The sequence below is a fragment of the Trachemys scripta genome, chromosome 11 (genome assembly GCF_013100865.1).
Source record: "Trachemys scripta elegans isolate TJP31775 chromosome 11, CAS_Tse_1.0, whole genome shotgun sequence".
In the NCBI taxonomy this organism is placed as follows: domain Eukaryota; kingdom Metazoa; phylum Chordata; order Testudines; family Emydidae; genus Trachemys; species Trachemys scripta.
Genome location: NC_048308.1, coordinates 11,664,632 through 11,682,892, shown reverse-complemented (window position 1 = coordinate 11,682,892; position 18,261 = coordinate 11,664,632). Strand labels below are relative to the sequence as shown.

Sequence of the window (18,261 nt, the reverse complement as noted above, 5' to 3'; positions counted from 1 at the left end):
GTTCAGGGACAACGATCAGTTGGTTGGAACCAAAGATTTCTTTGTCAAATCATTTCAAAAATGGAGCAGCTCAAGATTTTTCATCAGAGCCAAACAAGCCAGCATCTGTCATAGAGGAGCAGTCTATGCCAGAGCCCTGCCATCTAACAAGGGTAAGATAATGTGACCGCCCCAAGTCTGTGAGGAATGTTTCCGTTCGCAGGATTATCTGGAGATATTTAGCAATATTTTTATATAATGCAGGAAAATTATGGTGGTTCTCCTGCCAGTACAGACATTTGAATAGAATAAGGAGGACCACTTCTGAATTAAATGTTTTGTTGCCTTGTAGCAAGTCTGTCTTCTTCTAGTATATAGCTGCAGGGTGACGTATGAATAAAATAAGTGTTAAGAGGTATGGGGAAGGCGCAAATTAAAGCATCAGTTTACAATATGTAAATACACACAAATTATTCCAGTTAGTGTCATTTTAATACTAGAAATCAGTGTGAAGTGAATAAATTGAATTTTTCCAAATATTCACAGTATAAACTACTTTTGAAAATTGCTCAGCAGAGGATAGATGAGGGAAACTAGTTGTTAGAAGTATTTTATAACTTATTTTCCTAGATATTATTGCTTTTTTCTTTTTCAATCTTTAGGAAAAACTAATCTTTTTAACTGCCCTGAAGTCAAGTGATGATGAATTCTGTTGTATTTTCAGTACTCTAAACTATCAATTATTTTGAAGTGCAAAAACATTCTTGTAAAATACAAGAATAATGAAGATTGTGAAACAGAGGCTTTTGAGTTGCAGTTGTAGGCAACTTGATTCCTGAGAGTTGTGTGTGTATGACACTAAACAACTCTTTGGGGCAGATTATAATGTTTAGGGTAATTTTTATTCTATATGCATGTAACAATATCTTGTCTCACTTTTCTGTTTTATAACATTTTTCAGTAAAGTTTTATATAAGAAACCTAAAAATATAGACTAGGTTGAAATTAAGTATTTAATTCACATAGACCAGGGGTCGGCAACCTTTCAGAAGTGGTGTGCTGAGTCTTCATTTATTCACTCTAAATTAAGGTTTCGCGTGCCAGTCATACATTTTAACGTTTTTAAAAAGTCTCTTTCTATAAGTCTATAATATATAACTCAACTATTGTTGTATGTAAAGTAAATAAGGTTTTTAAAATGTTTAAGAAGCTTCATTTAAAATTAAATTAAAATGCAGAGCCCCCCAGACCGGTGGCCAGGACCTGGGCAGTGTGAGTGCCAGTGAAATGCACACGTGCCATAAGTTGCCTACCCCTGATATAGACTTTTCTTTCTGTAATACAGACAGATGGCAACCCCTATAGGCCAAGAAGCAGAATTACCCTTAAGATGAATAACTCCTTACCTTTATAAAGTTCATTCTAAATTTATTTGTCTCACCAAAAGATTTAAATGTAGGGCAAGTATGTAAGAAGTGCTTTGATTACTACATTGTCTGTGGTTGGAATATAATTATTCTCAATGACTTCTTAGATTTATAGGATAATAGAAACATAGGGCTGGAAGGGACTTCAAAGACGTCATCAACTCCAGCCCCCTGTGCTGAGGCAGGACAAAGTAAACCTAGACCATTGGCAGGTGTGTGTTCAACCTGTTCTTAAAAACCTGTACACTGTCTTTCATTTGTGAGTACAATATGGCATAGCATCAGCAGAAAAAAAAAAAAGGGAACACTTGTGGTAACATAGAGGTCTGGTTTTCTCTGGAAGCTCATTTGAGACCATTCCCAGTCTGATAGATTTCTTTTTGGTTTTTTAGACTTGCTTCTCCTGCCCCATGAGACACAGGCTAAGGTTCCCTTTTTAGTCCGTTAGGTCTTTGAAATGACTGTGGATTTCTCACACCAGGAACCTGAAGAAATAAACCCAGATGAGGAGCTGGAGGATACATGTGTTAACAAAGAGGATGACCTCGGAGCAGTGGAAGAACAGCGCAGTGTTATCTTACATCTCTTGTCTCAGCTGAAACTTGGCATGGATTTAACAAGAGTAAGTAACCAAGGTGTGAAAGCTATCTGTAGTGCAGGTGAAGTGACACCTAACCTTTGTCCATCCAAATGCCATATGGCAATTTGCCAGGAGCTTGCGGAAACATACCTATTTTGTGTAAAATGGAATAGATAGTAGCTATTTTTGTATAGAGTTTCAGCCTGCAGAGACTTCAGGTCCCAACTTCAGCCTGATCTGCAGGACTTGAAACATGTCTTTTCTGCCTACTAGCCAGTAAAACAAATAATAAATAAATAATACAGTATAGCTTACCATACCACCCTAAAGCCACCTCCACTACAATTTAAAGAAACAGTTGTGTGTGTGTGTGTGTGTGTGTGTGTAAAGAGAGAGATAAAATTCTCTCTTCATCTTTTTTCTCTTCTTTGCAGCTCTTTCTCTCCCTACTTTGTGTTTCTTTACTTCTCTCCAGTATTTTTTCTTCCTCTCCCTCCACTTCTGACATATCTACATACCACACTGACACATCCCCATGGTCTCACACAAAGGGGTTGGAGGTTTTACCAGATTCGTAGTAACTAGAGGGCTCAAGCTAAAGACCAATACAAAAGGAGGAGTCCAAGGGCAACCTCCCTGCAAAATTCTGGGAGAGAGGAAGGGGCTGACTCCAGAACCTGTTTTGTGTGCATCTTCTTTAGCGGTCTCTGGCTAACAAGTCTTATAAATATGAGTTCCCTTTTTCTCCAACCCTCAACTGGCTGTTAGAAAGAAGAATGAATGTTCTTTCTTTCAGTTCTCAGCCCCAGAGCATCTTGGCATTCACAAGCAGTGGAGTTCTGCTACTCTTTCACTCTCTGTTTTCTGTTCGCTGCTGGGAAGTAAGAGCTCTCTGCTATCCTGACCCTCTCCCACAGTTTTGCTGCTGCTCAGAACTTTATCTAAAGGTAGCAGAATGAAATTGACCTCCTCTTGTCAGTTTCACGGCTGCCCTCAGGGATCCCAGTAGCCACAGTGAAAACTTGACAAGACTAATTAGTTGTCCCGCTGCATGGCTTGGGGGGGAAGCATGGTACAGAAGCAGACACTGGAACTGTTTTTTGCAGATCTGGGAAGATTAGGCTGCCACTGATTTATTCTTGGTTTACACATGGAAGATGGGGAGATTTTCTTTGCAACTAGACTAGAAACTTTTTAAAAATTAAAGCTTAGACTCTGCAGAAGTTGATGGGATTTGGCCAGAAAAGCTTTCTCCTCACCACAGAAGATTGGGTTTTTTTAAGTCTCTCTGATCTGAGTGATGGGTTTGCTTGAATCAATATGGATAATTACATGGTGGAGCTTGCATTCCTGCATTAAAGATGAAGGCACCTGCAGGCCACATTTTTACCACCCCTGCTCAATCAGGGTTCAGTTTTGTTCTCCCCATAACTTGGTCCTTACTGCCATTGATAAGAAGGTAGTTAAGTTCAGATTTGTTTTTATTCTTCTCCTTTTCCTCATAATAAATTATTAGTCATGTTTTCCCTTCCTTTATGGCTGTTTCCCATTTTTGAGTTCCGTATATACTCGATCATAAGCCGGTTCGTTTATAAGCTGACCCCCGCAAGATGGATAAGTAAAAATGGAAAATTTTTATAACCGTTCATAAGCCAATCCTATAATTCAGGGGTCAGCAAACTTTGGCTCCCGGGCCATCAGAATAAGCCGCTGTTTTACCTCAGGCAGGGAGGTAAACAAAGTGTCACGACGCACCAGCTGCTTACCCCGACGAGCTGGACAGCAACTGGTGGGGAAATTTTTTGTGGGGGAGAAGCTGGGAGTCAGGGGAGTAACCCCTCTGACCTCCCCACACACACATGATCCCACCCTTAGCCCGGGACCCCCACAATCTCCCCATCCCATCCCATCCCTTCCACCTTATCTGGGGAGGGCCAGGGGAGGACGTCTCTGGCCTGGCTGGAGCTGCACCGGCAGGCTGGGCAGCACAGCCGCAGCCTGCTCCGGTGGGCCAGACTGGGCGGCACGGCCGCAGCATGTTCCAGCGGGCTGGGCCGAGTGGCATGGCCGCAGCGTGCTCCAGCGGCATGGCCACAGCCTGCTCTGGGGGGGCTGGGGCCGAGTGGCACGGCTGCAGCCTGCCAGCCCCGGAGCTGCGGCTGCTTCGGGGGCTGGGGCAAGAGCAGCGTGGCCAGAAGCGGAGAGACTCTGGCCCTGCCTCATCCCTTCTGGCTCTGCTGCCTCTCCTTGCTCCCTCTGTTGAGGGGAGAGGCTGTGTCCCACCTCTCCCTCTCTATACCCATTCACAAGCCGACCCCCTTCTCTGGTGCTTCCCTTTTTTACTAAAAAAAAAAATTCGGTTTATGAACAAGTATATATGGTAAGTTGTCTTAGGTTTTGGTGTTTACTTCACCATAAGTTTTTTGTGCTACTTTTTGTTTTAAGTCTTTCATTAAAAATAATTTTAAAACTTTCTTTTTCATGCCATTCCCATTATCCTGAGAACATTTTGCTTATTGGTGCCAGAATGGACTTTGCATCTCTGTTAAAAGTATCGTATCCCTATTTCCCATTCCCTTTGTAATGTGAATACTTCAAGAATGTGTTCATAAATATAGTCTACTTACTTATTTTTAAGTTGTTATAGTTTTTTGTCTTTATTTCAGGTGGTTCTTCCCACTTTTATTTTAGAGAAACGTTCTTTGCTGGAGATGTATGCAGACTTCATGTCTCACCCGGACCTCTTCATTGCAATCACAAATGGAGCTACCCCAGAGGAGAGGATGATCCGCTTTGTTGAATATTATCTCACTTCATTTCACGAAGGTCGCAAAGGAGCAATTGCTAAGAAACCGTACAATCCAATCATCGGAGAAACGTTTCACTGCTCTTGGAGGATGGCTAAGGGTGAAGTAGCCTCTGACTCGAATAGTAACTCTTCATCCCACTCCCTCTCAGAGCAAGCCACTCTTTCACAAGAGGCAGAGGGCCAAGTGGAGTCAGACTACTATACAGTCAGATTTGTAGCTGAGCAAGTGTCCCATCATCCTCCCGTCTCAGGGTTTTACGCTGAATGTGTAGAGAAGAAGATGTGTGTAAATGCTCATGTCTGGACAAAAAGTAAATTCTTGGGAATGTCAATAGGAGTAACAATGGTTGGTGAAGGTGAGTAATTTATTCACTGCAGAAATGGAAGGTGGTTAAAAATATCAGTGAGATAAATATAAAATTAAGTTCTGTGAACTAGAGTGTCAAAATAACAAATGAATTTTGCTCAGTAGTTTCATCTATAGGATTTTCAAAAGAATTCATTTGCAGGTTGTTTGTAGGCTATTTTAAGTTTTTGGTTTTTTAATAAAATAGCCCTGGGTCTCCTCCATTTAACTTGAGAAAGAGATTCTGAGAAACCTTAAAGTCCTGTTGTTAGATGACATTTATTTATTTATTTATTATGGATTACTGAAGGTGCCAGATGTGCATGGCAGAAACAATCCAAAGATTGTGTAAGATCACAAACCTCCACAGGGCTATAGTATTGCAGAAAAGCAAGACTATGTATCTAGAAACACAACATGAGGTTTTGAAGCAAAAGTTCAATTTGTACAACCTAAACTGACTTTTTTTATGATGTCTCCAAAGCGCACAACAAATTAGAATGTACAATATAAAATACTTAACATAAATGTTAATTTTTCCATTGCCCTGTCTAAACATATTTTACACTTTATGATTCAATTCTTTAAATTTGCTTTACATTTAATAATGGGATCCCTTTAATAAGAATGTTGCTCATTATCCCAGGATTCCATTTTCCCTTAATATAACTCGCCAATTTGCTGGTTTTGAACTGGAAAGGCCATCTCAGCTCTTTTTATCCTTCATGTTTGTGTTGCCCAATTACTCTGACTCTCAGATGTTTGAATATAATCTGCACTCCTGATAAAATGAGGATAGGCAAGGAACGCGTAAATCAGTGCTTTGAGTCTGAGGAAGGCAACTCCTGGAGCTGAAGTCTCCTTCCAGACAGTTTCAGAGACCATGTGAGCACCTCTGCACTGCTGTTCTTCAAAGATCTGAAGTTTGCCCTAAGGTAGTTTGTTTAAAACTTGATGCCTCTATCATCTGCCCATGAGGTGAGAGGAATTGTGCCTAACTCACATGGGGGTGTGATCCCTCAGCATTATGGAGGTGAAAAGCTGCCGTCTTAAGGGTGTGTCAGCTGCTGCGAAGGCATGGATGGAACAGAAGACAGTATGATGACAGTTAAGGTTTAACTGGTGAACCTGAAAAAGATGGGATACAAGAGAAATTATGAAAATCAAATGTCAGAAGAAACACAGTGACCTAAGGCTACAGGAGGCATCAGCTGGTGCATGCACAGCACAAAATCTCTCTTCTCACCTTTTCTTTTTTTTTTTTTTTTTTTGAGACAGAATCAGAGGTAGGTAGATCTGATTCCTGAGGAAATGTCAAGAAAATCTGAATGTTATCACTTCAAAATTAATTGTAATGACTATTGCATGAACAGCAGTCAGGCGATAGTTGTGTTTATCTACAAATCCGTAACAAAAAGGAAGTGACAGGAAGGAAGATTAAGGCTGCTACACCCCTTCAGGAAAGGTGGACTGTACCATCTACTTGTGGGGGAAGGAAGTGAAATATGAACATCAGCCTCCAAATTCTCTGGTTTCGGTAATTCATTGCCCATATCCATGCTTGTAGCATGGTTCCAGAGTGTGAATCTCTTCCCATTATAGCAGTAAAACTGTTACAAGTGAACAGTTATAGGCGACTATGCCTATACAGCACCAAGCTTTTAGGATCATGTTTTTGAACCTTTAACAGGAGGAATGTGGGTTTTCAAGGAGAACAGCAAATGTACTGGTACCCATGATACCCAGTGTCTGCACTTGTCTGTTGTAAAACCTAACTAATGGCAATGTGGGGTTAACAAAATTCTTCTTGTATTTCCTTCAACAACCACTTGCCTCAGTACTATAAATTGGAAACATTTTGACGACACTCTTATTTTTGTATGCAGGACTCTTAAGTCTTTTGGAATATGGAGAGGAATACACGTTTTCTCTACCTTGCGCATATGCTCGATCAATTTTAACTGTTCCTTGGGTAGAATTGGGAGGAAAGGTCAATGTGAATTGTGCAAAAAGTGGGTATTCTGCAAGCATTACTTTCCATACCAAACCATTCTATGGTGGCAAACTGCACCGGTAAGTACACTCATTTATATTTTACTGAATTCCCTATACTGTATCACTCAAACTCGGTAAATGAATACCTTACCTCTGGTTTTTGTCACCATCTGTTTGCATGCTGAGTAGCCTTGTGCTAAGAAAACTCTATTCAGTGATGCATTTTTTTTTTCCTATTCTTGAAACTGTTGAGGGATTGTGGAGTTATGAGGCAGTATTGCATGGCCCAGCCACACAAACTTCACAAGCAAAAGACTGTTTCATTGCTAATTAGTCAGATAAATTCGAGGCTGCGAGTATCTGCGTGCGTGCGCCCATGCACCCAGTTCAAGTGATCAGGAGACTGGACTTCTAGGTTTTCATTCCTGGCTCTGCCAATGACTTGCTTGTGACTGGGTAAGCCATTTAACGTTGCTCTGTCGTGTGTGTGTGTGTGTGTGTGTGTGTGTGTGTGTGTGTGTGTGTGTGAGAGAGAGAGCACGAAACAGGGATGACACATCTGCCTCAAAAGGATGGTGTGAAGTTTAATGTTTGTATTTATATTGCGTTTTCTATCTGAGTTATCAAAATACTATTACTGTTCTGATGAAAGAATCTCCAACTTGCAGTAAAAAACAAAATCAAAACCCTGCAAGGTTGTTAGCCTGAGAAGGAGGGTGGGGTGCCAATGATTCGTTTTAACTGAAAGCATGTCTCATAACCAGGAATATATAGTATAGAAACATTTACAGGCTTCTGTAATATTGAATAAACTATGAATGAAATTCCATTAAATACAGAAAAGGGGTGAATACAATAAAAGCTATAATCAGTGTAAATATTAGTAACACTAAATTATCCAAAAAAACCCCATTGTGGTCATTGCTGTTCCCTCCCAAAGGCTTTAGTAGACACTGAGGCTGTGATGCACTGCATGCTGTGCAGTGCTGGGGGTTGGATTCTCTCCCCATAGTCTCTGTTCTGTTTCCCATACACTTACTCAGGCTTTGTGTGTGATGGAGGTAAAGGCTGGGAATGAGTTTCACACTAAGACGTTTGGATTCAAGGGAAGAGACAAGTTAGATTGCTGTGGGGCCCATTAACACTGATGATATCCCTTTTAAAACATAGTGTAGTAAGATCAAGTGATTTTTGAGCACTCCCATACAAAGATGCCGACACTCAAATGATGGAAGAAGGGAAAAATATATAGAAAGGAGGCCTGTAGTGAAACAGTTTCTGGCACTTACTGTGAACTGTTATCTGACATCAGCAGATTCATCTTTCAACCATCCACTGAACACAGTGCTTGTTGTTAAAAACCCTTACTTAAATATTTCATATTTTTTCCACGTTTAGTCCAATAGGCCTGAACAATAGAGGCTTTTACGTGTAATTTGCTTTGACAGTTTATTGCAACTCTGCAATTTGCTGTTGCAGAGAAACAGTTTAGGGAGGCTGGCTTAATAAAATGTAAAAAGCATCTCAAACTTGAGGCCCCGTGGTGCCAGGGTAGTACCCTGGTGGGTGCAGAAATCTGCAGGCTGGTGCAGTTAGATAGCATCAAGTGGATTTTCTCTCTCCCCCCTCCCCACCCGCCCCTTCTGCTAGGAGCAATTAATACAGATAGTTGGGTTTGTAAAACATTTTTGTCCCTCAATCCCAAGATTCATATGGAAGATGAAAATCTAATTATGTTGACAGGTTTCATATGTCCTCCAGGGCATTTTGATGATTGAAGTTTACCTGTTCTTTTTGTTTGTCATAATTTTTTAAATTACTTAAATAGCATATTATTTGCTTTTTATTCATACCCTACGTATTGTGTCTTCAACTTCGTAATCATATTGTTACGGCACTTTCTTTACCTGTGTGTTTAACAAAAGAGCGTGGCATTTTATTTTATTTTATTGTAATGGTTAGTAATTTGGGAGGAATGGTTTCTGTGATATACGGTGGTGATTATTAGGTGTAATATATTGCTACATAAAATTAGAAATTCTTTCAGAGAGGGTCTATTTGGTGTCACATTTATCATTGGTATAGCCACAGTTGCTTGAACATACTTTCAATGAAATTTTGAAATTATGGTATTTTGACATTACTCAAAGCATTTGTTCTCTGAGACTAAGTAGCAGCGTTGTTATAGTGACATGGGCCATTAGTGAATGTTACTGTGACAGCAGCCATTATAGATTTGGTTTGAGTGACCCTTGCTGTAAGACATCAGTTGGATAACTGCTTGTCAGCCCTGTGCCAGATAAGATTGCACTGTACCCAGCTGCATTGCTGAGGATAATATTCAGAGTAATATGAATGTCATCTAGATGATTTAAAAAATCCAGTATCAAGACGTACATGGTATTCTTTGCTGAAACTTGTTCTGCCATAGGCTGCATGATAGACAGGACTGGGAATGGTTGTGCAGTGCAAGGTAATGCTAATAGGAAGAAATTTAGGTCATAATGATCACTAACAGTGTGACAGAATATCACTCACTTGCAAAGACCCATGATTGAGCTAAAATCCCAGTTAGCTTTAATTTGTACTAATTACTATTTTTAAATTAATTTATTATATTATATATCTAAATAATAATTAATAGAAATAATTAATAGCTATATTAACAAATCTTTTAAGTCAAACAAAGATACCAATTTGTGATTGACACTGTGATGTCTCAAATTGTACAAGCATCCCAGTGTCAGTTTAACTGTATTACAATTTAAATATGAAGTTGATAAACATATGAAATGTGTAAACACAAGTACTGGTCATCTTAGTCTGTAATTCACTCAGAGTGCACCAGTCTGTTTAGAGAGATAACTGAGATAAATGAGAATTTCATAATGTAGAATAGCTTCAGTGATGTGTGAAAGTCGCAGAGGATGCAAAAGCAACATAAAATCAACAGACTTGTAGGTTACTGCAACCGTGATAGTTGTTTTCAAAAACTGTTTAACCCACTTAATCCATACGCCGTAGGGAGAGCCATGCTAACTGGTAAAACAAACCTTCACAGGGAAATACGATTTTCAAGTTTAGTGTTCATCTAACTCTCGCATTGTGTTCTTCTCAACTACGAATGTATAGTTAAGATGCATCAATTCTATTCAGTCTAATATTCCGGTAACTACTCCCAACATTTTTTGATCTGGGTAAAATCAAACTTATTGTTCAAACATTTGTAAAGACTTGTGGGAATATTGCATATTTTTACAAGTAAAAACAGAGGGCCAGATTCTCTCATTTGCTGAGATCTGCTTAGTGTGGGAGAGAGGGGTGGGCTGCCAGGCAGCCACTGTCTCCCTTGTGCAGCTCTAGCCACAGTCCCGGTGTAGGTTGGGGCAAACATGGGGATGTGGTTTTAATCTGCGTCAGCTGCCATCAGTCCCCACAGGACTACCTGTCACCTGAGAATTGCGCTCCAGCTCAGCCCTGGCATCTCACCTACACTTGGGCCAGGAGAGGCGTACAGGCTATCCTAGCATTGTGCCAGCTGAGAGCTTTCCATCCCACGGGGGAATTCTCATCTAGTCATATATGGCCAGTAGTCCGCCCTTTTGTGCTCCGTAAGTGGCCCCCGGTTTCCTTTCCTTGCACCTGGTGGTTCAGAGAACCATATACGTAACAGAAGTTAATGCTACGGTAACTTAACACACTGAGCCCCACAGAATGTAGATGTGGCTGGGGACCAATGGAAGTGTCACCACTGAACAAACCTTGTTTCCAGTGGGAAGGAGAACCTGGGGAGTGACATGGTATAGATCCATTCTGTACAGATAACTGGAGATATGTAAGGCAGGGGCTGGCATCCCCCATGAAGCCTTGAACTTCACACAGCTGAGAGACCACTTGTCTTGTCTGCATTGCTAGCAAACTCTCACTCTTTCCCTCTCATAAGGGAGAATGAATCTTCACTGCATGAAAGGGTGGGGAAATTTGGCTACTTGTTGCTAAGTCTGACTGGTTCAATCAAGCTTTCGAGTCTCCCTCTCCAGTATCACTTCATTGTAAATCCACTGTCATGCGTTCTTTGGGCATGGGTTTGTTTGTTTTTTTTTCCCCCCCACACACAAGTATGCATTCATGGGAGTGATGCTAATACTGTGTGTGTATCTATAGCATCTTCTATCTGAGGGTCTCAAATGTTGTATGAAGCATGAATCCATCTCAACACCCTGGTTGCTCTTAGTCACCCAGGAAATCTCTGGCAGAGCCAGGAATGGAACACAGATCTCCAAGTTCGAGTTTTGTACTTATCTTCCCCTCTGTTCTTGCCTCATTGTCTCTTCTAATGCAGTACTTGCATTATACACCTAAAAAAATAAAGAGCAAGTGGCCTATAGGGCCAGCAGGTGAAGGTAATTGTTCTACAGAGAGAGTTAACTGTTAATATGTAAATAAATATCAAACTTGATATCCAGGAGAAAAATATTAACTGTAGTAATGGTTTACTAGTGTAACCCGTATGTCAATTTCTTTTCAGCTCAGTTCTCCTGTGAAAAGGCTTGCAAGTTTTAAGTTAAAGCCAAAAAGCTGAGTTCTGTTGTGTAATATCACAAGAATGATAGAAAAATGGCATTTTCAATACTCCCCCTCTCAGCTTCTCCATGCAAATGCACAGTTTAAGTAACTGACTTAAAAATTTAGAATGTGTGAAAGACTAGCTTGCAGTTTCTTTCAAAATTAAATGTAAATGACAAGGTAGTCAGAATAGGCCCTAGCCGTCTATTCTCAGTTGTGGTCTTTTTTTTTTTCTTTTTTTTTGTTTTTTGTTTTCCAGAGTCACAGGTGAAGTAAAGCAGAATGCAACAAACACTGTAGTCTGCAGAGTACAAGGTGAATGGAATAGCGTGCTTGAATTCACCTACAGCAATGGAGAGACCAAGTACGTGGACTTGACAAAACTGTCAGTGACAAGAAAACGAGTACGGCCCCTAGAGAAGCAAGGACCATTTGAGTCTAGGTAAAAAAAGATATTTACATCTGTTTAATTGTTTTATAAAATTCATGGAATTCCTCAACTTACAAACCAGGCTTCCTAGGAGAAATCTACAGACTTAAATATCCAAACTATAGGTAGTGTTTGGGACCAGGAGAGCCAAAGTGATCTTGAATATTCAGGAATAGATAGCACTGCTTAGAGCTAGACATAGTGCGGGCAAGTGCTACTTAAAGTGCATATTCAGGGCACAGATGATTACTGTCTCATGAGTATGTACAGTGCCTGCTATAGGGAGACCTCGGTCTTAAGCCTTTGGACATTACGCAGTACAAATAATATTCCTCTATGCAGCCCAGCAGTTCTTTATGGGGGTTGTCCTCAGCAGAAACAAAACTTGTGTGGTAGTTTTAAGATGCATACAAATGTCCATTTGGGATTAGGCTGACATTTCCTATACCTTTTCATTTACGTGCCAATCTAGCATTGCAGTCAAGAGCAGTTGAATGCTGGCCTAGAGATGGAAGACTAAATTCTGAGCTCTCTTTTTCTTGTGCCTCTCAATCCTGCTCTATTTTACATCAATTTGTCATGCCCAAGAAGAGGTTGAAGTATAATTGTGAAATAATCTCACCTGCTGTACACCAGTTCGGTACGTCAAGTGACTGCAATCCAGGAAGCCACTGAAAAATGTGAAATCAATTAAAGCTTCTGATTAGGGCGCTGTGTCATGGAGGTCGCAGAAGTCACAGATTCCATGACTTTCCACGAGCTCCGGGACTTCTGCAATGGCCAATCTGGCTGACCCCGGGGCCACCCAATCAGCTGGCTCTGGGGCCAGCTGCTCAAGTGGCCCTGGGACAGCCAGACTGGCCTCTGCTGGAGCAGCTCTGCAGCCAGCCTCTCGGGCGACCCCACAACCATCACCAGCCACTGCTCCGACGACCCCTGGCAACTGGTGCTTCTGGCCCTCCCCCCTGCAGCAGTGGCCCCCCGGGTGCCTCCTGCAGCAGTGGCTCCCCTCCCCCAAGATTTAGTCACGGATATTTATAGTATACATTATGGACAGGTCATGGGCCATGAATTCTTGTTTATTGCCTGTGACCTGTCCATGACTTTTACTAAAAATACCCATGACTTCTGATTTGTAGACGACTGTGGCAACATGTAACAGAGTCTCTGAAGGATGGAGACATCGATAAAGCAACAGAGCATAAGCGAGCCCTTGAGGAACGGCAGAGAAATGAAGAGAGACTTCGTGCTGAAACAGAGGCACCGTGGAGCACAAAATACTTTGTTAAAGAAGTAAGTAACTACTGTGTGTGAGTAAAATGTATGTATTGTAAATGTACATATGAGCGTGTATATTAACGTACAGGTCATGAGCCTATAGTGGACATGCTAGGGAATGCTGATGACAGCATGCCATAGGGCCTTGGATCATATAATACATTTAATGAAATATCAGGCAATGCATTCCTATACAAGGCTATTCTTATGTTATGTTATGATTCTTCCATTCCACACTGGGTGACTCTAAAGCTAAACGGTTGTTGGTAAAGAACTTCTGTGCACGAAACATAAGTGTTAAGGACCTAGTTCCTTGCCCATAAATAATAAAAATAAAAATGGAAACAGCAGCTTTTGATATGTTTATATAAAGGCATAAAAATATAAAGTGACTCTATTTCCAGAGCACTAATGTATTTTCACCTAGCGCAACCAGCCCTAGAAAAATAGTAGTCTTCTATACTAACTTACCAAGTGGTTTCAGAAATCAGACTATTTGAATGGGGTATTTATTACCTCTAACTCTCTCAGGAGGTCCCAAGAACTTGGTTATTATGCATCTAACTTGAAAAATCCCTTTCGTACCCTGAGGTACCTGCTGGTTCTGTTGTTCTTAATGTGGGATATATAGATACACACACTTCTCGTTTTGCTAGCTGGTATAAGAACTTATATCCACAATATCAACCCTAGTGCCAGTTGCTGTACAGCCTGAGTCTCCTGTCAGGGTAAAGTACTTGACCTTTTGCTTCGGAGTTCTTCTATTGGGGAATCTGGATTATTACCTTGTAAAGCAGCCGGAGGGTTTAAGAGCACCCAAACCCCTAGCATGCAGGAGAACATAATCTACTAGCTCACAGCGCACCCTGGTTTTGCAATTATGATCCCACAACTGCAAGTGTTTCTTTGTATGGCTTAACTTTCTTTGAAAGTAAACAACGTTTACAATTCAGCTGAGACACATGGAAGCTGTGACGTGGTTTAAAAGAGGACTGAAGCCAATGAATATCTGAGCAAAACACAAGGGAAGCTCTAAGAGCTGATTGCATCGTGTGCATATAAAACAAAAACATCATTGTAACTTACCAGTAAGAAAGGTCAGAATAGTCTCTCTACCTCAGCTCTTCATCAGCTTGTTTTCATTAATGTAGATTTCAGGTTTTAATGCAGCTTGTCCATTCAATGGTTGGAGCATGATCAAGCTGTTATCTGTAAAAGGTGCCCCAAAAGACTAGGAATTTCTGGTGTGACAGCCTTAGAGCAGATTTTTCTTCCTATGTGGAAACCAGTAGCTGCCGAGGGTAGGCAGCCTGGCTCTCCTCTGTGGAGGGAATAGAGGTATATATTTCAGCTATGCTGTGGTGATTCAGATCCATATTGTGACAAATTTGTGTGTTCACAAATGCAAAGGTACAGTAAAATACGAAAAGCAAAAAACGATCTCTAATTCAGCAGGAGGTTTAAAATACTTAGAACTAAATATGGTTCTGAACCACAAACTGCAGGGTATTTTAAAGCTAAATCAAAGGGACCATTGCAGAGTATTCCTTTTCTCCTAGGATATGTCTACACAGCTGACTCAGGCTAAGGGGCTGTTTAATTGCGATGTAGACATTCAGGCTGCAGCCTAAACTCTGAGACCCTGCAAGGTGGGAAAGTCCCAGAGCCCCGAGCCTGAGTGTCCACACCACAGTTAAAAAGACCCTTAGCTGGAGCCCAAGTCAGATGGCCTGGGGCAGCCGTGGGTGTCTAATTGCATTGTGGACATACCCTCAGTAACAAATCCCCATCTCTCATGGTTCAGAAATTTTGCTTAGGTAACCTCTTTGATCTCAGAGCGTTATCTAAAAATCGAAATAAACTTTGAGTTTTGGTTGCTGATGTCTGTTTATTTATCTGTGGCAAAGTGAACAAAGAGAATGACTTAACTAGATAACATTTCAAATTTGGGAGAGCATATCACTCTTGCATACTAAGATTTTCACTACACAAGGTAACTGCTACCTTTTAATTAACTTGCAAACACAAGAACTAAACATTTCAGACTAAGAATGCTTTTTAATCAAGTAGTTCTAATTGCATCCCTGAGTGGCTGTTGACAGGAGAAATGTGGATTGTGTGGTTTTAAAAAAGCAACTTTTCAGATACTTTATTTGAAAGCAGAATTTGAGATACTGGGTGGCTCAGAGAAGGGTAAATAAGATCCAGAACCATTTCATCTGTAGATCATCAGTTCAAATGTAGCACAAATTGCTTGTGAGCACAAGCCATTTCTCTCTGATGGCTGTTTGCTTAGCCTTTGCAAAATAAGGTGCTGGTCTCAATCCAGACCACAGAGTGCCAGAGTTCCATCATCATATCTACATCAGTTAGTGCTGACTGCCATTGTTGTTGTTAGTCCCAGCAGAAACACTTTACTTGACTGGAATGAGCATGATTTCTTCGGGCTTGTCTACGTGGTTAGTTACTATGTGACAAGCCAAGGTCTGTAAATTTGCAGTGCGTTAACTTTCTGTGTGCTAGCTGGCCATGTGGACATTGCTATCACAACCTGAAAGTTCCGTAGAGCACTCCGGCATATTCTGTTTAAAACAGCCAGATGTCAAGGTGCGCTACAGACCTTCTAGTGCATGATAGTAGGGCTCACGCTGTGACTTAGTGTGTGGCAGACTAGTGCACTGTAGATTTACATCCTAGCTTGTCCACACTCAGACATAGCATGTGCCAAGCCCTTAGATGGTCTCTCCAGAGCAAAATTAAGACACCTTGGCAGGAGACTATGGGGACGCTTGCACTGCTGTTATCTATGTATACATAAGCACTGTACCTCTATTTTCTAGTGCTTCAGTCCGACGCCTGGCATCACAAAATACTGTTCTATGTGAATTCTTTTATAATTATTCTGTGTAACTTTTTTCCATTTGAATTGCAGGGAGATGGCTGGGTGTATTATAACCCCCTTTGGAAAACAGTCCCCATCATACAGACTCAGCAAATGGACACTAACTAGATAATGCTCTTCAGGATGAGTTCCTCTGTTTATCTAATCTCTATCACTCTCAAAACACAGTAAATAACACTGTGTCTCCTGTTTTTATAATTGCACAAATTCAAATGAGCGTAAAGGAATAAAATGCTAGGGCACTTTAAAGGTTACACATAATCAAAGGTGTAGAGACCACCTTGCCAGGTATGTTCACCAACTTGTTTTTGTATGATCCAAAAGATTTTATCTGAATTATGTAATGTGTTCTTTTAAGCAGGTTCTACTGCAAGCTGCCTAAGATATAAATCATTTGACTTCCTGAACAGCAGAAGTCAGATGAAATGTTGTTGCCTCAATGGCTTTAACTTTGGAGTGACACGGGAACCTTTTTTGAGAATCTGTGCACTGAGCTCTGTTTAATAACTCTGAAATACTCAGTACCCATGTAAATGAAAAAAAGTGTTTGCTGCTTGTATACCCAGTGATTAACCTCCTGACAGAAAACTGGAGGAGGTTTCAGAAGTTGCACCTGGAATCAGTGTTAAGAATCATCTGGATTTGACAAGACTTTTTTCCTTCAGAAAGAATGTGTGCATGCATCGGAGGGATATGGAGGCTAAGTAGAGACTACTTTTTTTTTTTTTTTTAAAGGATTTATAAAATTGATTGGAATTGTAACCATGGAGACATTTTTCCTCTGAAACATTTTAGTATACTTGAAAGAATTGAATTGGAAGAATAATTCAGAACACTTTTCAGCTCCTAATTTTATTAAATCTCGCTTTCTGAGTGACTGTTTAAGATTTATTCACATTGCAAATGTAAGAAAGTTAAACCTTTTTTTCCCCAAGGACTAAGGCTTTCAAACTGAACAGCAACCATAAAACAACTGTTGTATTAATTTCTTCATCTCCGTGCATGTGATCATCTTGAAGGTGAAGTGCCAGTGTTACATGCCGTCCGTTGGATTGGTTTGATTTTTCTCCTTTGTATATTTGTTCAGAACAAAAAACAAAGCAGTTAAATGTGACCATTGAACATACGGACTGTGGTTTAGTTTTTTCATAGTACATGAAAAGGCTTATTTTGCTGGAGACTGTGTTTTAATATACATACAATCAGATATCAGGAAACTGTATTCAGGTACAAACATCCTTCATTTTTTATAGTGTAAGTATTTTATTGAAGTCTAAGAATTGCTGGCAATTAAGAATAGTACTGATTGTCTTTCATTATTGTTACTACAAGCTACCTTAATTTTCCAAGAGTGGTGCCTTACTCTGTTTTTTCTTCTGATGTTGTCTTCCAATCAGTGTATATAACATTATCTGCCATCACCAGCCGTTGTAAATGGCTTGACCTGTTCCATCATAGTGAGAACTCATAACTGTGTGATCTGGTAAGATGTTTCCCATTGAAGGCATAAGAATGTAAGAAGGCATCAAAGAAAATTTAAATAACCATGTTAACATTCAACAAAAAACTGTAAATTGTGTGCAAAAAAAAAAAAAAGTTTGGGTTTATGCACAACTACTTTGATTCCCTTGTACATTTTGCTGTGAAATGCACTGAGGTCTGAATATAAGTCATAGTCCACGTGTGAGGAAAAATGGGGGGGAAAATAAAACTAAAAAATGATTAGCTTGTTTTGTCTGTTTTCCCAGAGTCCGGGTGATTAGGATGAATATTGTACATACATCATTCTTTCACGTGTCTATCCATATTTTCACGGCCTCCCCAAGCTGTAGTATCTGACCACCAGTACCTGTAAGAGTAACTTTCTTCTGAAGAAGCGTGTGCAGTTTAGGCCTGGTGTAAACAATATGCTTCTAACTTTGTATAGAATACCCTCTATTTTTCCTTAC

At 40.4% G+C, this 18,261-nt stretch overlaps 1 protein-coding gene across 4 annotated transcripts in view; it reads left to right on the top strand.

Moving 5' to 3' along the window:
• OSBPL11 (oxysterol binding protein like 11) overlaps nucleotides 1–18,034 on the top strand; it is a 69,701-nt gene extending 51,667 nt beyond the window's left edge. For all 4 annotated transcript variants that reach the window (XM_034785438.1, XM_034785439.1, XM_034785437.1 and 1 more), the window contains 7 exons: nucleotides 7–152; nucleotides 1,888–2,028; nucleotides 4,653–5,151; nucleotides 7,028–7,214; nucleotides 11,962–12,144; nucleotides 13,272–13,425; nucleotides 16,343–18,034. In XM_034785438.1, coding sequence (XP_034641329.1) covers nucleotides 7–152; nucleotides 1,888–2,028; nucleotides 4,653–5,151; nucleotides 7,028–7,214; nucleotides 11,962–12,144; nucleotides 13,272–13,425; nucleotides 16,343–16,420 — 1,388 coding nt within the window. In that variant the 3' untranslated portion in view covers nucleotides 16,421–18,034. The remainder of the gene's footprint in view (nucleotides 1–6; nucleotides 153–1,887; nucleotides 2,029–4,652; nucleotides 5,152–7,027; nucleotides 7,215–11,961; nucleotides 12,145–13,271; nucleotides 13,426–16,342) is intronic.
• The last annotated feature ends 227 nt before the right edge of the window (nucleotides 18,035–18,261 follow it).